Source organism: Cnephaeus nilssonii, assembly GCF_951640355.1.
Source record: "Cnephaeus nilssonii genome assembly, chromosome: 16".
NCBI lineage: Eukaryota > Metazoa > Chordata > Mammalia > Chiroptera > Vespertilionidae > Cnephaeus > Cnephaeus nilssonii.
Genome location: NC_137087.1, coordinates 17,692,346 through 17,714,641, shown reverse-complemented (window position 1 = coordinate 17,714,641; position 22,296 = coordinate 17,692,346). Strand labels below are relative to the sequence as shown.

The 22,296-nt window shown below is 39.5% G+C and overlaps 1 protein-coding gene across 2 annotated transcripts in view; it reads left to right on the top strand.

Annotated features, from left to right (window-relative positions):
- VCL (vinculin) overlaps positions 1-22,296 on the top strand; it is a 112,962-nt gene that overhangs the window by 31,346 nt on the left and 59,320 nt on the right. For both annotated transcript variants that reach the window (XM_079794323.1, XM_079794322.1), the window contains exon 2: positions 10,421-10,491. In XM_079794323.1, the coding sequence (XP_079650449.1) occupies positions 10,421-10,491 (71 nt within the window). The remainder of the gene's footprint in view (positions 1-10,420; positions 10,492-22,296) is intronic.

The window sequence follows — 22,296 nt, the reverse complement described above, 5'->3', positions numbered from 1 at the left end:
AGCACATGAAAAGATGCTCACCATTAGCCCTCAGTGATGTGCAAATCAAAATCACAGTGAGACACCACTGCACAGGAATGGCTATAATGAAAACAACAACAACAACAACAACAACAACAAAAGACATTAGAAAGAACAACTGTTGTTGAGGATGTGGAGAAATTGGAAACCTCCTGCATGGCTGGTGGAAATGTTAAATGGTTACAGCCTCTATGGAAAACAGTCTGGCAGTTCCTCAAGCTGTTAAACAGATTTACCATATGATCCAGTAATTCTACCCCTAGATTTAAACCCGAGAGAAATGAAAACATATATCCACACAAAAACATGTACGGTAATGTTCATAGCAGGAATATCCATAAAAGCCAAAAAGTGGAAACAATCCAAATGTCCATCAACTGATGAATGATAAAGAAAATGTGGTATAACCATACAATGCAATATTATTTGACAATAAAAACCACTGATGTACTGACGCATGCTTCAACATGAAAGAAGCCAGTCACTAAAGATCACATATTGTATGATTACATTTATATCAAATTTATAGAGACATAAAGTAGCTTAGTGGTTTCCTGGGGCTGCATAGGGATGGGGAGGGGTAATTGCTAATGGGATTCTTTTTGGGGTGATGAAAATGTTAAAAAATTATGATGGTTGCACAGTGCTGTGAATATACTAGAAATAATTAGCCTCTCTGGCCTTTGACATTGTTGGCTATTCTTTCACTTTCTTGAAACTCCCTGTTCCTTTGGCTTTCCTAACAGAGTTCTGCCATTGCTCCTGCCCCTCTCTCAGACATTTCCTTCTCACCAGCTTGTTCTTCCACCAGCTGCTTATCCATTCATGTTGTTGGGTTTCCATTTCATTCCCTGTCCAAGGCTTTTTAGAACTACCTGATTGCTTGCTACTTTCCAATCTATTTCTTTAGTCCAGGCAAGTAAACTGAGGAACATTTACTTATCTCCATCTAAATATCCCACAGGTCTTAAGTAGTTTCCCTCTGAGATCTGGCTCTCTTTTAATTTTTTTTTATTGATTTTAGAGAGAGAGGAATGGAGAGGGAGGGAGGGAAGGAGAGAGCGAGAGCGAGAAACATTGATGTGAGAAACATCATTTGCCTCTGGTACACACCCTTATTGGGGCTGAACCTGCAACCTGGGCGTGTGCCCTGACTAGGAATGGAACCAGTGATCTTTCAGTGCACAGGAGGATGCTCAGATCTGGCTTTCTTATATTGCCTATACTACCGAGTCATTTGAGTCAGAAGCCTGGGAGTCATACTTGATCTCCCTCACCCTCCATATGGAGTGAATGTCATGTAGATGCATCTCTTACATCTGCCCTCATACCCATGTATACTGCTACTTTAGTTCATCTTTAGTTTATCTTTCACTGCCTCTAAGCTCCTTGAAATGAGGGCCCACGTGTGTTTTCTTCATCACTGCCTATAATACCTGGCATGGTATGCTATATAAATACAGGGTGAGGCAAAAGTAGGTTTACAGTTGTGAGTACGCAAAACACAGAGTTAATTCTTATGCTATTATTTATTAATTATTGTATTATTTTCCATATGAACAACTATAAACCTACTTTGCCCCACCCTGTATTTGTTGATTGAATAAATGAACTAACAAGTAAACTTGTCCTCCTAGTTTTCTTCCCTCAGGTCTATTCTTGCTGTATTTTTCTTATTGAAATGCAAACCTAATAATATCTTTTACTTAGAACAATTAAATGATTTCCCAACTGCTTAGAGAATAATGCTCTAACCCCTGGCATACAATGCCCTCCTTGATGTGGCTCCTTACTGCTTCTCCAATTTTCTCTCCTTTCCTCACCTCCTCTTCAACCTATACCCTGTGTTCCAGCTGCATGGATCTGTTTTCCCTGAACTGGCCATGCTTTCACATATGCTGCCTTCCTCCCGGAAAGCTCTCCATTCTTTCATGAATCCCAATACCCCTGGAGAGCTCTTATATATATATATTTCAGAGAGGAAGGGAGAGGGAGAGATAGATAGAAACATCAATGATGAGAATCATTGATCAGCTGTCTCCTGCACGCCCCCTACTGGGGATCAAGCTGCAACCCTGGCATGTTCCCTGACTGAGAATTGAATCATGACCTCCTGGTTGACGCTCAACCACTGAGTCATGCCAGCTGGGCGTGGAGAGCTCTTATTACCCTTACTAGAGTATCTTTTGTGAAACTTCCCCTACCTCACTGATGCAGAGCTGAATCTTGCATGTAACTCTCTTAAGCATGTGTTACACATGGTGTAACATGATTTGTTTAAGCATTTTCTTGTCTATGAAGGGCAAGGACTGAGTCTCACTTATTTTTGTATCCCCATCGCACACAGTGTTGCACACAGTGCCTACCATAGAAAGTACTCAATAAGTGTTTGATTAAGTGAATGAGTTGGAAATCAGAATAGGTTAAGAGTTCTAGTTTTTCTGGATATGTGGCTTTTTAAACACCTGACTTTGGTGTACCATCTGTGAATGATACACGAAAGGTACCAGTGAGGGAGTGGATGGATCACAAATCCATCATCACAGCAGGGCAACCATCAAAAGTGTTGCTGATGGTGGGTCATATACATTATTCTTGTATGTCCCAGGCATGCTACTGGACACAGCTGCATATCAGAATGGCTGTTTAGTATAATGGATTGATCAGCCTAATACTTAATGGCATAAGAAACATTGATTTGAGCCTGAGTACAGGCAGATGGATGACATTCCCTTATCTGGTCACAATCAATTGGCCTGTAGCTTTAACTGTAAGTTAGTCTTACGTTTTCATTATTTGTATCTTCTTGTCCATTGAGAACTTCTGTTGATTACCATCTCCCTGCCACCTATTTAATATAACACTCTATAGTTACCACTTATATGTACAAATTGGTAACACAAGTCCTCCCTGCTGTGTCTTGTCTTCCTGTTTTCTTACACTTAGTCTAGCTAAGGGAGTCATCTATATTAACCTAAATTTTAGTCTGGATTGTGACTTGAACCAGCCAAGCTTTTTTTTTTGCTGGAAAGAAACCAAATCTCTTTACATCACTGAATCAAATCTAGTAGACTGTGATGAAAGGAGTAACAACAACATCAGAAGACAAAAGGCCTCTCACATAGAATTTTGAACTAAAGTCACATATTGAACAAAAGATATTTAAATTAACTACTGAACAAAGTAAGAGCTCTTCAAAGGAAACAGGGCTTTCTGCCAAGCCCCTAAAAATTCCCCCAGGCCTCTTATTCATTCATTCACTACCATTATTTCAGTTTAATGTCTAAAGATGCTTTATTTCTTATCTCATTCTCTTCCCACCACCTAGTGGACACATAGTTGGCACTTGTCCGTTTATTGAATTGAATGGGATTGGGCGTCAAGAGTTAGAGGCAATTCTTTGAAGAAGAAAATAAAAGAGAAATCATTTTAGCAGTGAATAGAACCAAGAAATTTGAGTTTCAGCAATGGAATAAAGTTTGGAAAAAATAAAATGAATCTACTATAAAGTCAGATTATTTTGCAAGGGTTATTTTTAAACGCTGACCTGAAAAACTTACGCAGAACTTAGGCTATAACTAAGACCTGTATGTCATTCTTTTTTTCTGTGTGAGTGTGTATTTTTTTTCAAAAAATATTTTTATTGATTTTTAGAGAGAGAGAGAGAGAGAGAGAGAGAAATCTAGGTCAGTGGTCGGCAAACTCATTAGTCAACAGAGCCAAATATCAACAGTACAACAATTGAAATTTCTTTTGAGAGCCACATTTTTTAAACTTAAACTTCTTCTAACGCCACTTCTTCAAAATAGACTCGCCCAGGCCGTGGTATTTTGTGGAAGAGCCACACTCAAGGGGCCAAAGAGCCGCATGTGGCTCGAGAGCCGCAGTTTGCCGACCACGGATCTAGGTGAATCATCTATCAGTTGCCTCCTGCACACACCCCACCAGGGATGGAGCCGGCAACCTGGGCATGTACCCTAATGGGGAATCGAATCAGCAACTTTTTGTGCATGGGACTCCGTCCAGTCCACTGAGCCACACTGGCCAGGGCTGGTGTTTTTTGTTTTTTTTTTTTAATCCTTTAACATATAGGCCCTCCCTCCCCCCTCCCCCCAGAGAGAATCAGCTTTATTTTAAGGTTAAAAAAATCAGGCATCTACTTCAGTTTAATTTCACATTCAAAAAACATACAGATAAAATATATAGGAAGGGAGATCTTTTAACATTTGTATTTATTAATCATTTTTTATCTGTCTTGTTCCCCAAAAGAATTTGAGGTAGTAAATGAGGACTTAAGGTAGAAAAGATGAATTTATTTATTTAATCCTCAGACCAGGATATGTTGAGAGAGACAGAGAGAGAAAGATGAGAGAGAAAATATTGGTGGTTTGCCTCCCATACGTGCCCTGATCAGGGATCAAACCTGAAACCTATGTATGTGCCCTGACCAGGATTGAGCCCCTGTACAGGACTACGCTCAAATCAACTGAGCAACACCGGCCTGGGTGAAAAGATAAATTTAAAGGTGAATTTTCTTTATCAGAGAGCTAAATAAAACTTGGCCCACTCACAGTAGATAATGAGGCAACACCTAAAGAGATCACATAGTGTGGAAGAAATGTTTGACTAATTACATGATTTATTTACAGTTCTGTTGCCATTTATTAGCTTGGCCAGAACTAGAAACCAAGTCACCAAATTCCCATGCATGTGCTCTTAACATGTATGTAGCAAAAACATTTGGCTTGACCAGCCAAGTGTTTTAATTACCTGGTGCTCAACAGGTTTAAGAAGCATTTGTCAAGATTATAACTGACCTGCTCATTTGCAGAGTTGTAGCCTATTTTAGGAATCATATGCTTCCCCACACTGAGGCTGACCTCCAGGAATAATGTCCTTCCACAAGCCATGAATATTCCCGCTCTCTAACAAAGACCATTTTGTGAGCTAATCCCTTTTAATTGTTCTTTTCCTTCTATTTGGAAGAGACGGGTGCTGTGAAAACGTTTCTTTCTGACAGTGTGGGGAGAGCGGAGGACAGTGCGTTTCCTGTGAGCTGGTTGGTGGCTGAGAAGCGTGCCGCTTCGTCTCTGCTCCTAGACAGGCTTGCCGTCGTTCACGAAAAGGAGAAGCTTTTCTGGTCCTGCGTATTTTTAGGAACCGGCTTATTTGGAAGTTCTTGACTTGATACTTCAGCGAGTGAACACTGATTTGGAAACAACTAGGACAGAGGGTGATAACGTTTGAATAAATGGGCAGGTTAGGTTATATAATTCTCTCTGCCTTGACTTGGCATTCAGCCACCCGTAGGCTGAGTCAGGGTGCCCTTTCCAGCCCGGTCCTCTGCTGAAGCCACACCTGCCTGTCTTTCTTGTCAAGTCATTCACGTGCTTAAACCACCAGGGCCTTTGCCTGTGTTCCTCTCTCTGCTTGGGCTGTCTGATCGCTCTCTCCTCTACCTGGCAACTTTTACCTTTCCAGGCCCAGCTCCACCCCCACCCCCGCTGCTTTTTGTGTGTGTGAAGATACTACAAACAAAGGCAAAAATGAAGGATAATCTAGCAGCTGTGTGAAGAGTACATTAGAAGGAGGAGGGGTCTGGAGGCAGGAAGATCAGTTTTAGGAGACAAAGTCCCATAGACCTGAGCTGTCCAGTATGGTAGCCTCCAGCCACAAATGGCAATTTAAATTAAAACTAATAGAAAGAAGCCAATCTAAAAAGGCTACATACTGTATGATTAATTATATGACATTCTGGAAAAGGCGAAACTATGGAGACAGTAAAAATATCATTGGGTTGCCAGGGGTTGGGGGCAGGGAAGGGTGAATAGGCAGAGCACAGGATTCTTAGGGCAATTCTCTGTATGATACCATAACGATGGATAAATGTCATTATATATTTGTCAAACACTAGAATATACAGTATCAACAGTGAACCGTAATGTTAACTATGAACTCTGCCGATTATGTTGTGTCGATGTTAGGTTCATCAATTGTAACAAATACCACTCTGGTGGGGGATGTTAATGCGGGAGGCTTTTGATGTATGGGGGCAGAAAGTAAGGAAATCTCTGTATTTTTGCCTTCAATTTTACTGTGAACTTAAAACTGCATAAAAGAATGCAGTTTAGTTTTAAAAAATTAAAATTAATTAAAATTAAATAAAGGTAATAATTCAGTTTCACAGTTGCACTAGCCACATTTCAAGTGTTCAATAGCTACGTGTGGCTAATGGCTACTGTATTGGGCAGCGCAGTTTAAGTAGAACATTTCCATCACAACAGAAAGTTCTGTTGGATAGCATTGCCAAAAATTAACTCCCCAAGTGAAAATGGTAGTTATTCTACATAGTCATGTTTTATGTGTTGTGCCTTGAAACCTGGACCATTCATTGTACTTGACCTATTCTAGACTGAGTATATTGAAATGAGAGTGTTTGTGGATACTCTCACTGTAAGTATGAATGCAACTTAGAATAGTAAATGAGATTTAGTGCCCATCACTTGAGTATCTTTCTATTATCTATTTATCTTTCTCACTTACCATCACTCTTATAGGAGAGACATAAAGTAATTAAATAAAACCAAAGAACTTACATGCATAACCCATGGACACAGACAATAGTGTGGTGAAAACCTGGGGAGGGGGGAGGTGGTGGAAGGGGTCAATGGGGGAGAAAAGGGGACATCTGTAATACTTTCAACAATAAAGATAATTTTTTAAAAAGTCATTAAATAAAATTCATTCCTTAGTAATTACCTCTACTGGGGTCAGAATATTTGTTTTAACGGTTCTGCCTGGAATATGATTGTTTTATCAAGAGCTTTTTATTTCTTTCCCTCCGTCTGCTCCCCAACCCTTACCCCAGTCTGTCCAAGAACAAGTCCTATTAACATTCTGTCTGCTTCCCAAAGAAGTAATTCTCCATTTTCACTTTCAAGTCTTGTTTTAAGTCACTGTCGTTTCTCTCCTGGATGATTGCAATAGCCTCCTAACTGGTCACCCTGCTTCCCTGTGCCTGCTAAGATCACTTGTCCATACAACAAGGAAAATGACCATTGGAAAAGAAAAATCAGATCATGCGTTCTCCTTTAGCACCTCTGCTTCCTCTTGTGCTTAGAAAAGATTCCAAACACCTGAACCTGGCCTAAAGGCCTCTTTGTCATCTAGCCTTGCCTTCCTACCCACCACACCTTCCTCCTCACTGACCTCCTGTGGTTCCTTGAATATACCCAAACTTGCCTTCCATAGGGCTTTTTTTTTTGGTCTGGATTGTTCTTTTCAAGTTCTGCATGTGTGGTTCCTTCTCAGCTTCAACGCCTCAACTCCAATGTTACTTCCTCAGAGAAGCCTTCTTTGTCTATTCTTTCTAAGGTAGGCTCCCTCTACTCCACTCTATCGCATCATCCTTATCATTATCTGGAATGATCTTGTTTATTTATTTATTTACTTTCGTACTCGCTGTCTACTCCTACTAGAATATCGGTTTTATGAAGGCAGGAAACTTATTTTTATTCCATATTCTATCCCAGTACCTAATGTTATGTTTAATAAAACTGAATAACTGAATACTTTCTAAAGAAGACATAAGAAGGCCCTTTCTGGTTTAGCTCAGTGGATAGAGCGTCAGCCTGCAGACTGAAGGGTCTCGGGTTCGATTCCGGTCAAGGGCACATGCCCAGATTTTGGGCTCTATCCCCAGTAGGGGCGTGTAGGAGGCAGCCAATCAATGATTCTCTCTCATCACTGATGTTTCTATATCTCTCTCCCTCTCTGAAATCAATAAAAATATATTAATAAAAAAAGACATAAGAAAAATTCATTCTCTCTCTCTCTCTTCCTCTCCCTCTCCTTCTCCTTCTCCCTCCCCCTCCCCCTCCCTCCCTCTCTTCCTCTCTCGGTGTATGTGTGTCTAAAATAAAAGGACTCTCCATGTATCTAAATGTGAATCTCCTTCTAGGCCCTTTATACTTAGTATGAGCTAGTGATTGTTTCTGAACATCATCTTTTACTTCATGATATCATGGCCCACAGCTTTTTACTGTACTTGATCTTAGCCAAAAGGCAGAGAAGCAATGGCTCACAGCTTTTTGAATGGTTGATTTTAGTCGGGAAATATAGTGAACAATACATCTGGAAATATTCTGTCATGTTTTGATCTGAAAAACTCTACCGAACCAGCTGCTGATTTAAAAGGTTTTTATTTGTATACAGACAGTCTATTGTCTACAAAAGCACTGGCTCTTACACAGTGTAATGTGTGTTGCTCTTTCTGAGCTATTAACTTGAGAGAAAAAACTTGTATTTATTAACTTATGCATGACTTGTATTCTCTAAGAATAGTTTATTGCGTTATTGCCTTTAGCTGCTTTACTGTGCAGTTAGGGATTTTTCTTATTCATTTTCATCTTTAAATTCAATCAAAAGTTAAATAGTAGGATTGAGATACTTTCCATTCTGAGTTTAGAAAATTTTACAGATTTCTGCATTAAAGTGAGATTTATATTTATGATTTTAACACTCTTAGGTAGCTTTATATTGATAGAATTGGTGAATTTCACCATTCACTATATTAAAATTTACTTCTATAATACTTTACAGTATATGTGATATAGTGAAAGGGAAATTGATATCTAAACCTTACATAGGAATAATTTTGAAGAAGGTAAGTATGTGTATCATTTGTGGTATAATAAATACATGTGCACAGACACACAATCCGGTTAGTGTGACTTTTAATATCTCAATATTTTTAAATTTTTGGCCTTTATCACTTAGAAGATTTAAATAAAATGACAGATAAATTCTAAAATTATTAGGTAGAAAATATTTGTATCTAAGAAACCCCAAATAACATTTTAATATTAGTTTAAATTTTTATATGTTTTTTTAAAAATTGATTTGAAAGAGAGAGGAAGGGAGAGGAACATCGATGAGAAAGAAACATTGATCAGCTGCCTCCTGCACGCCCCCCGCTGGGGACTGAGCCCAACCCCAGGCATGTGCCCTGGGAATTGAACTGTCAACATCTCCGTGCATGGAACAACACTCATCCAACTGAGCCACATCAGTGCTTGGTATTAGTTTTTATTTATTTATTTATTTATTTTATTTTTTAAAATATATATTTTATTGATTTTGTACAGAGAGAAAGGGAGAGGGATAGAGACTTAGAAACATTGATGAGAGAGAAACATCCATCAGCTGCCTCCTGCACACTCCCCACTGGGGATGTGGCCACAACCAAGGTACATGCCCTTGAGTCCACAGGCCAACGCTCTATCCACTGAGCCAAACCAGTTAGGGCGGTATTAGTTTTTAAACTAAAAAAAGTCTACATTCACATTCCAGAAAATTAGAGAACAGGAAATATAAATACAAATTCACTCAAAAATTTCACAAGAATTAATAAAACCACTGGTAACATATTGTTTTATACTCTTTCACTGTTTTGCTTTAAACATATGGATTTTTTGGTTTGTTTTGTTCATAGTGTATTATTTTTTATTCTTCCTTTTAAATGAAATATAATGTCAAAAATTTTCCCATAGTCCTTAGTCTTTATAACCATTGTTTTTATAATCCCACAGTACTCAATCTAAAGATATATCTTAATTTACTTAAGTATTCCTTGTTGTTGGATAAGTTATTTTTAAAACATTTTGGCTTTCATAACTAACATGATAATGAATAATTTTGTGAATATTGTTATTACAGTATTTGATATTATTACTTATAGGGTATATTCTCATAAGTGGAACTCCCAGATAAGACATTTTTTATTTTTCTTAACACACACTAACAAATGATTGTTAAAGAGAATATACCAATTTATTTTCCACCAGTAGGATGTAAAACTATTCCATTGCAGCATTTAGCATTTTATATTTTTTCTTTTTAAGTTGATCTTAAAAAGAATTAGGGGAAAAAATGTGCTGATTACTAGTGAAGTTGTGTATTTTCATATGTTTGGTTTCTAATTTCAGAGTCATAATTCCATCACATATTTTTCCCAATTCAATAACAGTTTTTTTCTCTATAAACACATTAGCATACCCACCTTGATTCAAGTACTTTGTGTGCTTTTTTAGAAACAAAGCAGCTTGTCAGTTAAACATGCACACATCATACATGTATTTCAATGAATTTTTTTCCTCTGTGGTCAATGATGTCTTCTAAGTAATTACTCTAGAGAAGGATTAATACATTATGTTTGTACTTCAGATTGTTATCCAAGTGTGTTGTGGGAGCATAGATGGGAGAAATCTTGATAATTGTAAAATATTCTGAAATTTTCTTTGAATTTAATTACTATAAGGTATATTTTTAAATATGGTTTACTAAAAGTTTTTAAAGTCTGAGAATTCACATTTAAATTGTGACACTTTTTCCTCTCTAGGTTGGGAAAGAGACTGTTCAAACCACTGAGGATCAGATTTTGAAGAGAGATATGCCACCAGCATTTATTAAGTGAGTAATTAAAATATTTTTTGTTGCTAAGAATAATAGTCCTCTTCTTAGGAAAGAAAAGTAACTGTTCGAGGAGCAACTTTTTTTTTTTTTTTTAAATGTAAGACTGTTTAAAATTGAAATTTTAATTTTTCATCTTTTAACACTTAGGTTTCCTACTGCTGATTTTATTCATTTGTGTTAGGCATTTTAAACATTATTATTATTTTTCAAGACCACTGTATTTGATGTTTATTTTTAATTATTTTTACTTGAGAGATAGATAGATAGATATTTGTTGTTCCACTCATTTATGCTTATTTATGTCTTCATTGGTTGATTGTTGTATGTGCCCTGATTGGAGATTGAACCACCACCTTGGCATATCAGGACGATGCTCTAACCAACTGAGCTACCTGGCCAGGGCAACATAATTATTTTTAATAAAATTATGGCTTCTGAGTATTGTTTTCCAGAACGAAAAGGATTCAGAAATATTCTGATCTTAGCATGCATAATAAGACTGAATTATATACTGAACACCTTTGCTTGGAGATAAGGGAATAAGCTTAAAAACCATTATTATATTTCAATAGCATTTTAAATTTGTTATATTTACATATCACCTAATTCTCCTACAAATAATTTTCAGACATTTTGGCCTATCCTGCATAAAAGCAGAGATACTAACTTTTGATTAGTTAAAACTTCCCAGGTTCTTCCTTACGGTATATTGAGTTTGATTAATGGCTTTGTTCTAAATGGCAGTCAAGTCCTAAGTAAAAGTAAAGGTTGATGCATAACAGTTTTTTATTATTTTATTTCTTTTTCAAAAGATTTAGAATTGATTTTTAGAGAAAGAGGAAGGGAGAGGGAGAGAGAGAGAAACATTGATGTGAGAGATTGATTGGGTGCCTCCTGCATGCCCCCTACCAGGGGTCGAGCCCCACAACCTAGGCATGTACCCTGACTGGGAATTGAACCGGCAACCTTTTGATGTACAGGACAACGCCCAACCAACTGAGCTACACTGGCCAGGGCCCATAACAATTTTTTAAAAAAGTAGAGCCTCTGTGAGTCAATAAGAATGAGATAAGTATTCAGTTACAAAAAAGGAAGTCAGATAATATCAGTTGTTGATGAGGATGTGGAGCAATTGGAACTCCTATATACTGCTCTAGGGAATGTAAATTGGTACAGACACTTTGAGAAAGAAGTTTGGTAGAAGATAGGAAATTCCACTCTCAGGTATGTTCCCTAGAGAAACCCACGCACACTAGGATCCATATACAAAAATATTGATATTGACAGTGTTCATGATGACCCTTTTGGTCTATCTACAGTTGAATGGATAAAAACAATCATGGTGTAGTCACAAATTGGAATATTAATCAGTAATAAAGGAATGGGAATTTTTCCCTTTAAAGTGATTGATTTTATGTTAAATTAATTTTACCTCAATTAGAATAAAAGAGTAAATGAATATCAAAAACAATTGAGAGCTATGAATGAATTATTGATAGCTATATAGATAGTTAGGTTCCATTTATTTAAAGTTCAGAAACATTGTAGAAATAAACTGGCATGTTTATTTATTTGTTAGTGATGTCTGTTTATTTGGTAAAATGATAAAGACGAGTAAGGAAAAATGATCATAAAAGTCAGAGCAGTGGTACCTCTGGGAAGAAGAAAGAGGGTTATACACAGGGAGAAGCACATAGGGGCTTCTAAAATGGTAATAATGTTCTATTTCTTGACTTATAGTGTTGAGTTGTTTTGACTTAAAGTGTTGAGTTGTTTTGACTTATAGTGTTGAATTGTTTTGATTTGTAGTGTTGACTTACAGTGTTGGGTGGTTGTTTTTTTTTAATAATTATTATATTATACGTATGTTTTGGGCATTTTATCTCTATATATGTTATACATCACAGTTTTAAAGTGAGATGTGTTTATTTTTATCCTCCTTATGTTCTATTTTAATTGAACAGATGCAAATTTTCACCATTATGGATGTCTTCATATTTCTAACTTACTTAAGTGGGTGTTTCTTCAGAACTATGTTTCTGTTAATTCTGCAAAATGTTCATGTGTCAAAGGTACCAGAAGCATCTGTTTTTTGTAGAACCTGTTTTGTGGGAGTATCTTTTTTTTTTTTGGGGGGGGGATCTTTTTTTACTTGCTTGCATTGACCTTGGTGACCTCCAATGTTTCTTCTAGCTCTAACCAATGTGAGCGTACTTTGGTTATGTGCCATTGCATCAGCATAGTGATATTAAGAGGAATCCTATGCTGTCAGTGAACATATTATAATTAAACTTGCATTAAAAACACAGCCCCAGCTTGTACCCATTTGCCTATCACTCCCTGAAAGGTATAGAGCATGGTGAGAGAGTGTACAGGGGATTTTAATGTCAGATGGGTGGTTGGACTAGATGATCCCACAGAAAGTTCTTTCAACCTTGATATTCAAGTCTGAATATCATTTGATTAGTAAATGAATTTCTTTTGTAAACTCATTTCTGCTCACTCCCAGAGATATACCTGTGAAATATGTAATGTACTCTCATAGGCTTCTTTGGGAACTTAGAAAAATTAAGGAGTGTGCCCTAATTGTGATAGCATCTTTTAAAAGCTAGGTAATTTTAAGACAAAACAAATTGATCACCCTTGATGGTAACTAGGACACCAATCCCTTACGCTGGTAATTGGTAATTTATTTCTTTTCCTTTTTATTTTTAAAAAAATCTTTATTATTGAGGGTATTATAGATATCCCCCTCCCTCTCCCCCCCCCCCCCCACATTGCCCCTCTCCACCCAGTTCCCACCCAGCCCCAGGACTTCACTACCCTATTGTCTGTGTCCATAGATAATGCATATATGCATGTAAGACCTTTGGCTAATCTTTTCCTGCCCCACTTCTCCCTTCCTTCTGAGATTTTTCAGTCTGTTCCATATTTCCATGCCTCTGATTCTATTTTGTTCACCAGTTTATTTTGGTCATTAGATTTCTTACTCGTTTATTTTATTTTTAAAATTTATTTATTTATTGTTTATTTTGATTTATAGATTCAGTTGTTGATAGATATGTATTTATTGCTCTTATAAAAGGTGTTCATATTTTTTATCTTTTTTTCTTCTTCTTCTTTCTCTTCTTAAAGAATACCCTTCAACATTTCATGTAATACTTGGTTTAGTGGTGATGAACTTCTTTAGCTTTTTCTTGTCTGTGAAGCTCTTTATCTGACCTTTAATTCTAAATGATAGCTTTGTTAGTTGTAATAGGTCCTTGCTATTCATGACTTTCAGTATTTCTTGCCACTCCCTTCTGGCCTGCAACATTTATGTTGAGAAATCAGCTGACAGTTGTATAGGTGCTCCCTTGTAGGTAACTAACAGCTTTTCTCTTGCTACTTTTAAGAGTCTCTCTTTGTCTTTAGCCCTTGACATTTTAATTATGATGTGTCTTGGTGTGGTCCTCTTTGGGTTCCTCTTGTTTGGGACTCTCTGTGCTTCATGGACTTGTAAGTATATTTCTTTCAGCAGGTAGGGGAAGTTTTCTTTCATTACTTCTTTAAATAAGTTTTCGATATCTTGCTCTCTCTTTTCTCCTTCTGGTACCCCCATAATGTGAATGTTGGTATGCTTAAAGTTGTCCCAGAGGCTCCTTATACTATCTTCATATTTTTGGATTTGTTTTTCTTTTTGCTCTTTTAATTGGGTGTTTTTTGCTTCTTCATATTCCAGATTTTTTATTTGATTTTTGGAATCCTCTACTCTACTGTTGAGTCCTTGTAAATTATTCTTTATTTTAGATAGTGTATACTTAATTTCTGATTGGTCCTTTTTCATGTCTTTGACATTCTCAGTAACATCCTTGATAGTCTCACTAAGTTCCTTGAAGCTCTCTTTGAATCCCTTAAAGCTCTCATTGAGATTCTTGAGTAACCTCATAATTATTGTTTTAAATTATGTATCCAGTAGTTTGTTTGCTTCCATTTCTTTCATTTCTGACATGTTTCTTTGTCTCTGCATTTTCGCTGCTTCCCTGTTGGTTTCTATATTAGGTAGAGCTGCCATGTCTCCTGGAATTGGTAGGGTGGCCTTGTGTAGTAGGTGTCCTGTAAGGCCCAATGGCTCAGCCACCTCAGTCACCTGAGCTGGGCACTCTAGGTGCTCTCTTGTGTGGGCTGTGTGTACAGTCTTGAAGTTGAAACTTGATTGCTGTTGGTGTCACTGAGAGGAATTGATCTCCTGGCCAATTGGCTGTGAGGACCAGCTGTGACTACAGTGGAAGAGCAGCTATGCAGGAGTCACCTCTATGGAGCAGGACTTGCTTCATTGGGGTTTTGGTGCTCACTGAGTCTGCCCCTTGAGTCTGTTGCTTGTGGATGTATAGAGTTGTAATCTGGTATGGTCTGAAGCTGTCTATCAGGTGCACTGGCTCTGGGGCCTTTTGGGAGGTGCAAAGTCAGCCACTGCCTGGGGCCACCTGGCAGGAGTTACAGAGAGGTTTGTAGATGGCCGCTACTTGTATTGGGCTTGTGAAGTGCCCAGGTGAGGCCCAGTTGAGAAGCAAGGCAGGCTGGTGTTAGTGCCAGGTCTTGGGCCTTTTCTTGATAGTTTGGGCACCCTGATGCCAGTTGCTGCTTGTTTGAGAGATTTTAGCGAAGTCTGAAGCCTGAGCCAGGATAGGTCATTCATATGGAAAAGCTGCTGCAAACAGCTTGGGTGGGGCTGCAAACAGCTTGGTTGGGGTGGGGTCTCAGGGAATCATCAGAGCAGAGCGAACAATGTGAGCCAGGCTGATGGAAACTCAGATATGGCTGCCAGTCAGCTCTGCAATGGGGGAGGTCCTAGCACCTGAACGTTAACCTTTGTAAGGACCCCCATCTGGGAGAAAGCCACCCCCGAATTCCTGCCGGGATGCCAGATAATCTAGTACCTCCCTGTATGTCCCTGGGTCCCCCAAAGCCTCCCAGCGCTGGAGCTCAGAGTGATTGAGTCCGAGTAAGTTTGTGCACAGGCCTTTCAAGAGGAACACCTAGTCTCCAGCAGCCTTTGCATCACTCAGCCACAATCCCCACTGGTTTTTACAGTCTGAAGTTATGGGTACTTCTCTTCCCAGCTCTGGGAGCCTGGGCTGGGGGTCTGGTGGGGGGCTGGGACCCCTTGCTCCTCACGGGGGGTGGGGACCTCTGCAGCTGAGATAGCCCTCACAATTAAAAAAAATGGCACATGTGGATGTTGGACCAGCCTGTACTATGCCTTCTCCCCTATAAGCAGTTTCAGTGTGCTTTCTTTACTTCTCTAGTTGTAGGACTCCCAATTAGCCAGCTTTCAGCAGTTCTGAGTGATGGTTATTCTGTATTTTAGTTGTAATTTTGATGTGATTGTGGGAGGCGGTGAGTACTGGTGTTTACTTATGCTGCCATCTTGGTTCGCTGGTAATTGATAATTTAAAGAAAATAATTAAACATTTATCCTGCTTTTCCAAAGGTTCCCCAAAAATTAAAAATAAAACTACTATATAATCCAGCAATTTTACTTTTGGATATTTATCCAAAGGAAATGAAATCACTGCCTTAAAAAGATATCTGCACCTCTATGTTCATTACAGCATTATTTACAGTAGCCAAAACATGGACACAACCTAACTGTCCATCAATGAATGAATGGATAAAAATTATCCTTCATAATAAAAAGGCAATATGCAAATAACCATCACTCCGCTACGCCCACAATTGGGCGGTGGGAGGCTGGTGGGCGGGACTCGGGGTGGCATATCCGGCCATTGAGAGGCGCGGGACTCCTCCCCCCCCCCCCCCCCCCGCCTCTCAATGGCTGGATTGGCGGCCGCTGAGGGGGGCTGCCTCGGACACCCTGGACACCCAGCTCCGCTGCCATCGCAGGCGGGGAGCCGGTTGTCCGCACCCGGATCCCCTGCCATGCTCCCCTTCATCAGCGCCTCAAGCCCCAGCAGCAGCAGCAGCGGCTGGGGATGAGCTGGGGATCCCAACAGCCTGGCAGCTCAGTGGTGGCGGCGGAGGCAGCATTGGGCCTGGGGACTGGCGAACAGGCAGAAGATGGCCCTGATCGCAGGAGGCTAGGCCTAGGGACCCTACCTGCACGATTGAATCGTGCGCTGGGCCTCTAGTACATATATAATTTTACATATATAGTTTGCAACTACATACTAGTAGGTGGACCTTGAGGGCATTATCTTAAGTGAAATCAGAGAGACACATACTGTAAGATCTCATTCATTGTGGAATCTTCAAAAAACCAAAAACAAACAAACAAAAAAAAAACCCACCGAAACCTATAGATACAGAAAATAGATTGGTAGATGCCAGAGGCCCGGGGTTGGGAGTGGGTAAAAGGGTAAAGGTGATCAGAAGGTAAAGACATCTAATTATAAGAGAGATGAGTCCTGGGGGGGTAATGTAATGTGTAATATGTAATGTGAGTATAGTAAACAATACTGTATTTTAGATTTGAAAGTTGCTAAGAGATCTTAGAAGTTCCCATCACAAGAAAAAAATTTGTGACTACCCTGCCTTTTCTGTACAGACTTTATTTCACTATAGCCTAGTAGCTCTAATTGATGGAGGGGAATTCTAGCCAATAAGTGTGGAAAAAATGACAAAATCATCATTGTACAACTTCTAAGGAAACCATTGGTTTTGGGAAAGATCATTAATGTATGAAACCATTTAGACACTTTAACCTTTATCATTCCATGGGGAAAACCCTGGTCTCCTTGGGAAAATATTGGAAGGGAAGATTGCGTTATGATAACTGAAAAATTTAAAAGTACATAACTTAGTATGCTATACTCTCCAGAGTAAAAAAACAATATGACTGGTTGTTAAATAAAGTTTGGGGCATATAAATATTCTGCAATTTAAAACATGATCGTTGTTAATGCTATTCTTGTTTTTCTTTAGAATGCAAAATGAAGCAGAAAATAACTTCAGTAGATGCCCTGACTGGGCCGGGGAGGGTACAGAGAGGGAAAAACAGATGGAAACAATTAATGACATCCTTGGAATTGTTGAGTAGGACATTCTTTTGGGCTGTTTGGTTGATGTTTGGAAGTTTCCAGGGCATGATTGACTGAAGCTTCCTCTGTCATCCAGTTTCACAAGGATTTCTAAGTATATGCTTTGGCAACACTATAGAACAAAATAAGCCCTGGCCGGTTTGGCTTAGTGCATAGAGCGCAGGCCTGCAAACTGAAGGGCCCCGGGTTCGATTCTGGTCAAGGACACATGCCCAGGTTGCAGGCTCGATCCCCAGTATGGGGTATACAGGAGGCAGCTGATAAGTGATTCTCTCTCATCATTGATGTTTCTATCTCTCTCTCCCTCTCCCTTCCTCTCTGAAATCAATAAAAATATTAATAAATTAAATGAGTTTTAAACATTTATTCTTAGATCAATCTTTACTCCTAGAATGTTAGGATGTTAGGGCTGGAGAAAACAGAAGACTTGTGGTCTATCAATAGATTTATACCTAAGCAATCTTATATATATTTAGATATTTTTTAGGGAAGGATATGACATTTCAGAGTTTTTGACATTTTCAGGATTTGGGGGTCCCAAAATCAAATCATGGTCTATTTGTGTGGCTAGCAATTAAGGGAATGGTTGAATGTTGGAGAATGGTTTCGTATCAGTGAAAGATTATATAGTTGAGCTGTAACCGTTGACGAGGGACTTCCAGTGCTTGAACAATTCCTTATTGTAAAAGTGAGAGCCATTTTAATATAGAGCAAGATTTGCATTGTCACAGGAAGGTTTCTTGGGGCAGCAAAAGTTGTCTGATCCCTGACTACACTGGCAGATAGTTTACAATTTACTAATCTTACCCAAGATTGCATTAATAGCCATACTGTTGCTCAAAAGGTGTAGGGTTGCATGGCAATTGTCATAGAAGTTGCCTCAATCTTCAGATTCTAGGAATACTATACTATTAAAATATTGGTTAAACTCACCCTATAAAAAGTCATTTATTTCTTTAGAGACGGTCAGCAGGAGATTCAGCTTCTGTACTCCTTCCTATTTGCCTTTTGCACCATTATTGTCTGTCATCATCATCCAGCAACAGCAGTAATATGTCCATGCAATTGATTGATTAATGGGCTGGATGCACTAACTGGTTAATTAAATATTTATTGATTAATTTCTGTGTGTTAAGCATGCTAAGTGCTACATATAATAGCAGTTCTTATCCGTGTATTATGAATGATCACTGGTAAGACATATTACAAGTTATTTATTAACTAGTGGCCCGGTGCATGAAATTCGTGCATGGGGGGAAGGGGGGGGTGTTCCTCAGTCCAGCCTGCACCCTTTCCAATCTGGGATCCCTCAAAGGATGTCCTACTGCCGGTTTACAGGGATCGGGCCTAAACCGGCAGTCGGACATCCCTCTCATAATCTGGGACTGCTGGCTCCAGCCGCTCACCTGCCTGCCTGCCTGCCTGCCTGCCTGCCTGATTGCTCCTAACCATTCTGCCTGCTGGCCTGCTCGCCCTCAGCTGCCCCCTGCTGCCGGCCTACTCGCCCCCAAATGCCTGCCTGCCAGCCTGATCACCCCCAACTGCCCCCCGTGCCAGCCGGCTCACCCCCAACAGCCCCCCTCTGCTGGCCTGCTCACCCCTACCTCCCTTCCCCACTTGCCTGCTCGCCCCCACTGCCCCCCTGCTGGCCTGCTCACTCCAAACTGTGCCCCCCTGCTGTCCTGATCACCTCCAACTGACCCCCACTGACAGCCTACTCACCCCCAACTGGCCCCCCTGCTGGTCTGCTTACCCCCAACGGCCCCGGCCCCCACCAGCCTGATCACCCACAACTGCCATCCCATCCTGGCCTGATCACCCCCCGGCGACCCAAGCTCCCAGCCCCTCCTTTTTTTCTTCTCTCTCTTTTTTTTTTTTTTTTGTTTCAGCACCTCCTTGAGTAGAGGCCAGGGCCGGCTGGAAACAGGTATCTGGGATTTATTTATCTTCTATAATTGAAATTTTGTAGCCTTGAGCGGAGGCCAGGGCCTGCCAGGGCGGGCGGGAAGCTTGGCTTCCTCCATCACTGGGGCAACCCAAGCCTCCTGCTCGCTCCAGCTCCATGGCTGCCGCCATCTCGGTTGGGTTAATTTGCATACCCTCTCCTGATTGGCTGATGAGCGTGGCTTGTAGGCGTAGCAGAGGTATGGTCAATTTGCATGTTTCTCTTTTATTAGTGTAGATAGTAATAAAGGGCCAAAGCTTGTGAATACCTTTTCTGGAAAGTAAATTGAGCATATTCAAAGTCACTTGTATAATAATATCTCTCTCATTTTTGATCTCGAGGTTTTTTTCTTTTTTTTTCTCTTTTAACCTTTCCTGAAGTAAAATATATCCACTGGCTTTTATTATGCTTTCTTTAGTGGGAGAGAAATTAATGGAATTACAGTTATTGTAGCTGGAAATTGTGCATAATCCCAGGTACACCCATGGGGGGTATGTCTCATATGTGAGTTTTAGTCTTCTATGTATCACAGAGGAACAAAGATGGAAAACTGCTGCTGTAGAGAGATTACTAAAAAATGCTTTAAGAACTTCAAATGAAAGAGCTGCAATCTAGACTAACTTTATAAAGAGTGCTTTCATTGTAGGGAGGAACAGTAGAATGGGGCTTCATGTAGGAAGTGGGACTTGGGACAATAAATGTAGGGAAAGGAAAATGCTTTATGTGGGACAGTAGTGGGAGAAAGGAAAACACTCCTAGTGGCATGAGCCAGTCATGGGGGACTGTGAGGGGAGGAACAGCCATGTTGGGAGCATAGGAGCTAAGGTTAAATTGGTAGGTTGGGCCAGATGATGAAGGCTTTGAAAGTCAGGCAGAGGAATTTGGAATTGGGCAGCAGAGAAGCTTTACAGTTTTGTTGTTGTTGTTAAACCTCACCTGAGGATATTTTTCCATTGGTTTTTTTAGAGAGAGTGGAAGAGAAAGAGGGAGAGAGAAAAAAACAGATGTGAGAGAGACACATCGATTGGTTGCCTCTTATACATGCCCCGACCAGGGAGCCTGCCACCCAGGTAGGTGCTCTTAACCAGAAGGAACCCAAGACCCTTATATGTGCAGGCCAACACTCTGACCACTGAGCAACTCCAGCCAAGGGCGCTTTGCAGTTATTGAGCAGTAGAATGACAAAGTGAAAATGGTGATGGTGAAGGAGAGGAGGCCGTAGGTCAAAACAACCAGATTCATTTTCTGTCAGTGTGGATTTGCGTCAAATTGATTCCTTACAGATAAAAAATGTTTATGCAGACTATTTGCCTTGGAAAAATTGCTGTTGCAGTATACAGTGGAATTTTGTTATTTCTGCAGAAATGGATAAGGAAGGCAATTCTTGGACCTCATCCAAGGGTGTGCAGTATCTGAACATATGAAAAGGTGTCACTTGCGAGGTAGTTTTGTGGTATGAACTTTTCAAAAAGGGCATAATGCTCTTTGTATGTTGGCAGGCAAATGACAGTTTCATTTAGAACTGTGCCTCGGTGCTGCTCTGAACAGTCTGCTTGAAGCCATCAGAACTTTGATTGATTCGCCACTTGGACTATTTTTGAAAAATATTGTAATGTCTAGGCCTATTGAATAAAAGAATGTTCTTAAAATACTCTGTGAAAAGAAGTATGTACTATTGGCAAGCTACATGATTCTCATTAATCATATTTTCTAGGAAATTACCTTGTTTTAACCCTTAAACTTTATTAGTTAAGCACAGTTACAGCATATATTTGTCTGATTTTACCTTGACTGATATTCATGTACAAAAAAGAAATTTGTAAAAGTTTAAAACGTGATTATATTTAATTTAGATCTCTTTTGACTGAAACTAGTAGTGCATTTTTAGAGCACCGGACTTTATATTTAGCTTTTTCTTTGCTTATGATCTTTAATGCTCAAAATAATTTGTGATGACATTTGTATTTTTAGACACTTTTCTCTGTGAAAGTGTCCAGAATATCTTTTTTTAGAATTAATTCTTAGATCATACCCCTCAATGCACTTTGCTTGTCTGGGCCTAATTTGTGATTCTAATGTTTTTGTTTGTTGAACATGAGTTTTTTTGGTGTGGTCCTTTTCATTGGCTATCTTAAGAGAACTTTGTCTCTTTTAAAAAATATATATATTTTATTGATTTTTATAGAGAGGAAGGGAGAGGGAGAGAGAGTTAGAAACATTGATGAGAGAGAAATATCCATCAGCTGCCTCCTGCACACCCCTTACTGGGGATGTGCCCGCAACCAAGGTACATGCCCTTGACCGGAATCGAACCTGGGACCCTTGAGTCCACAGGCCGACGCTCTCTAACCACTGAGCCAAACCGGTTAAGGCGAGAACTTTGTCTCTTAACATAGATAAATAAGTTCCTGTGAGACAATCATTCAAATCTGCCAGCTGACTTGCTGCATTTGTGACAAAGAGGAAGCACTCAAAACTTTAGTTAAGCTTGAACTTGCCACATTAAACATACTTGGGTACTACTGTTTTTCACAGACTTTCTCAAACAAAAATGATTTGTTAAGTTTGACTCTTCTGTATGATGAGCTCTGAGTCATTTTATTAACCTGCAGAACAGGTTGGCAGAAATTTAATCCTTAGTTTACTTTGTATACCCTTCATGATTAAGAAATAAACGGATAAAATTTTAAATATGTAATACTTTATATCTACAGAGTAATCAAAATCACATGATTAAAAGGACCCTAGGGGAGAGGGCAAAGAGGAGGGAGAGGGGGAACATCTGTAATACTGTCAACAACAGCAACAGCAACAACA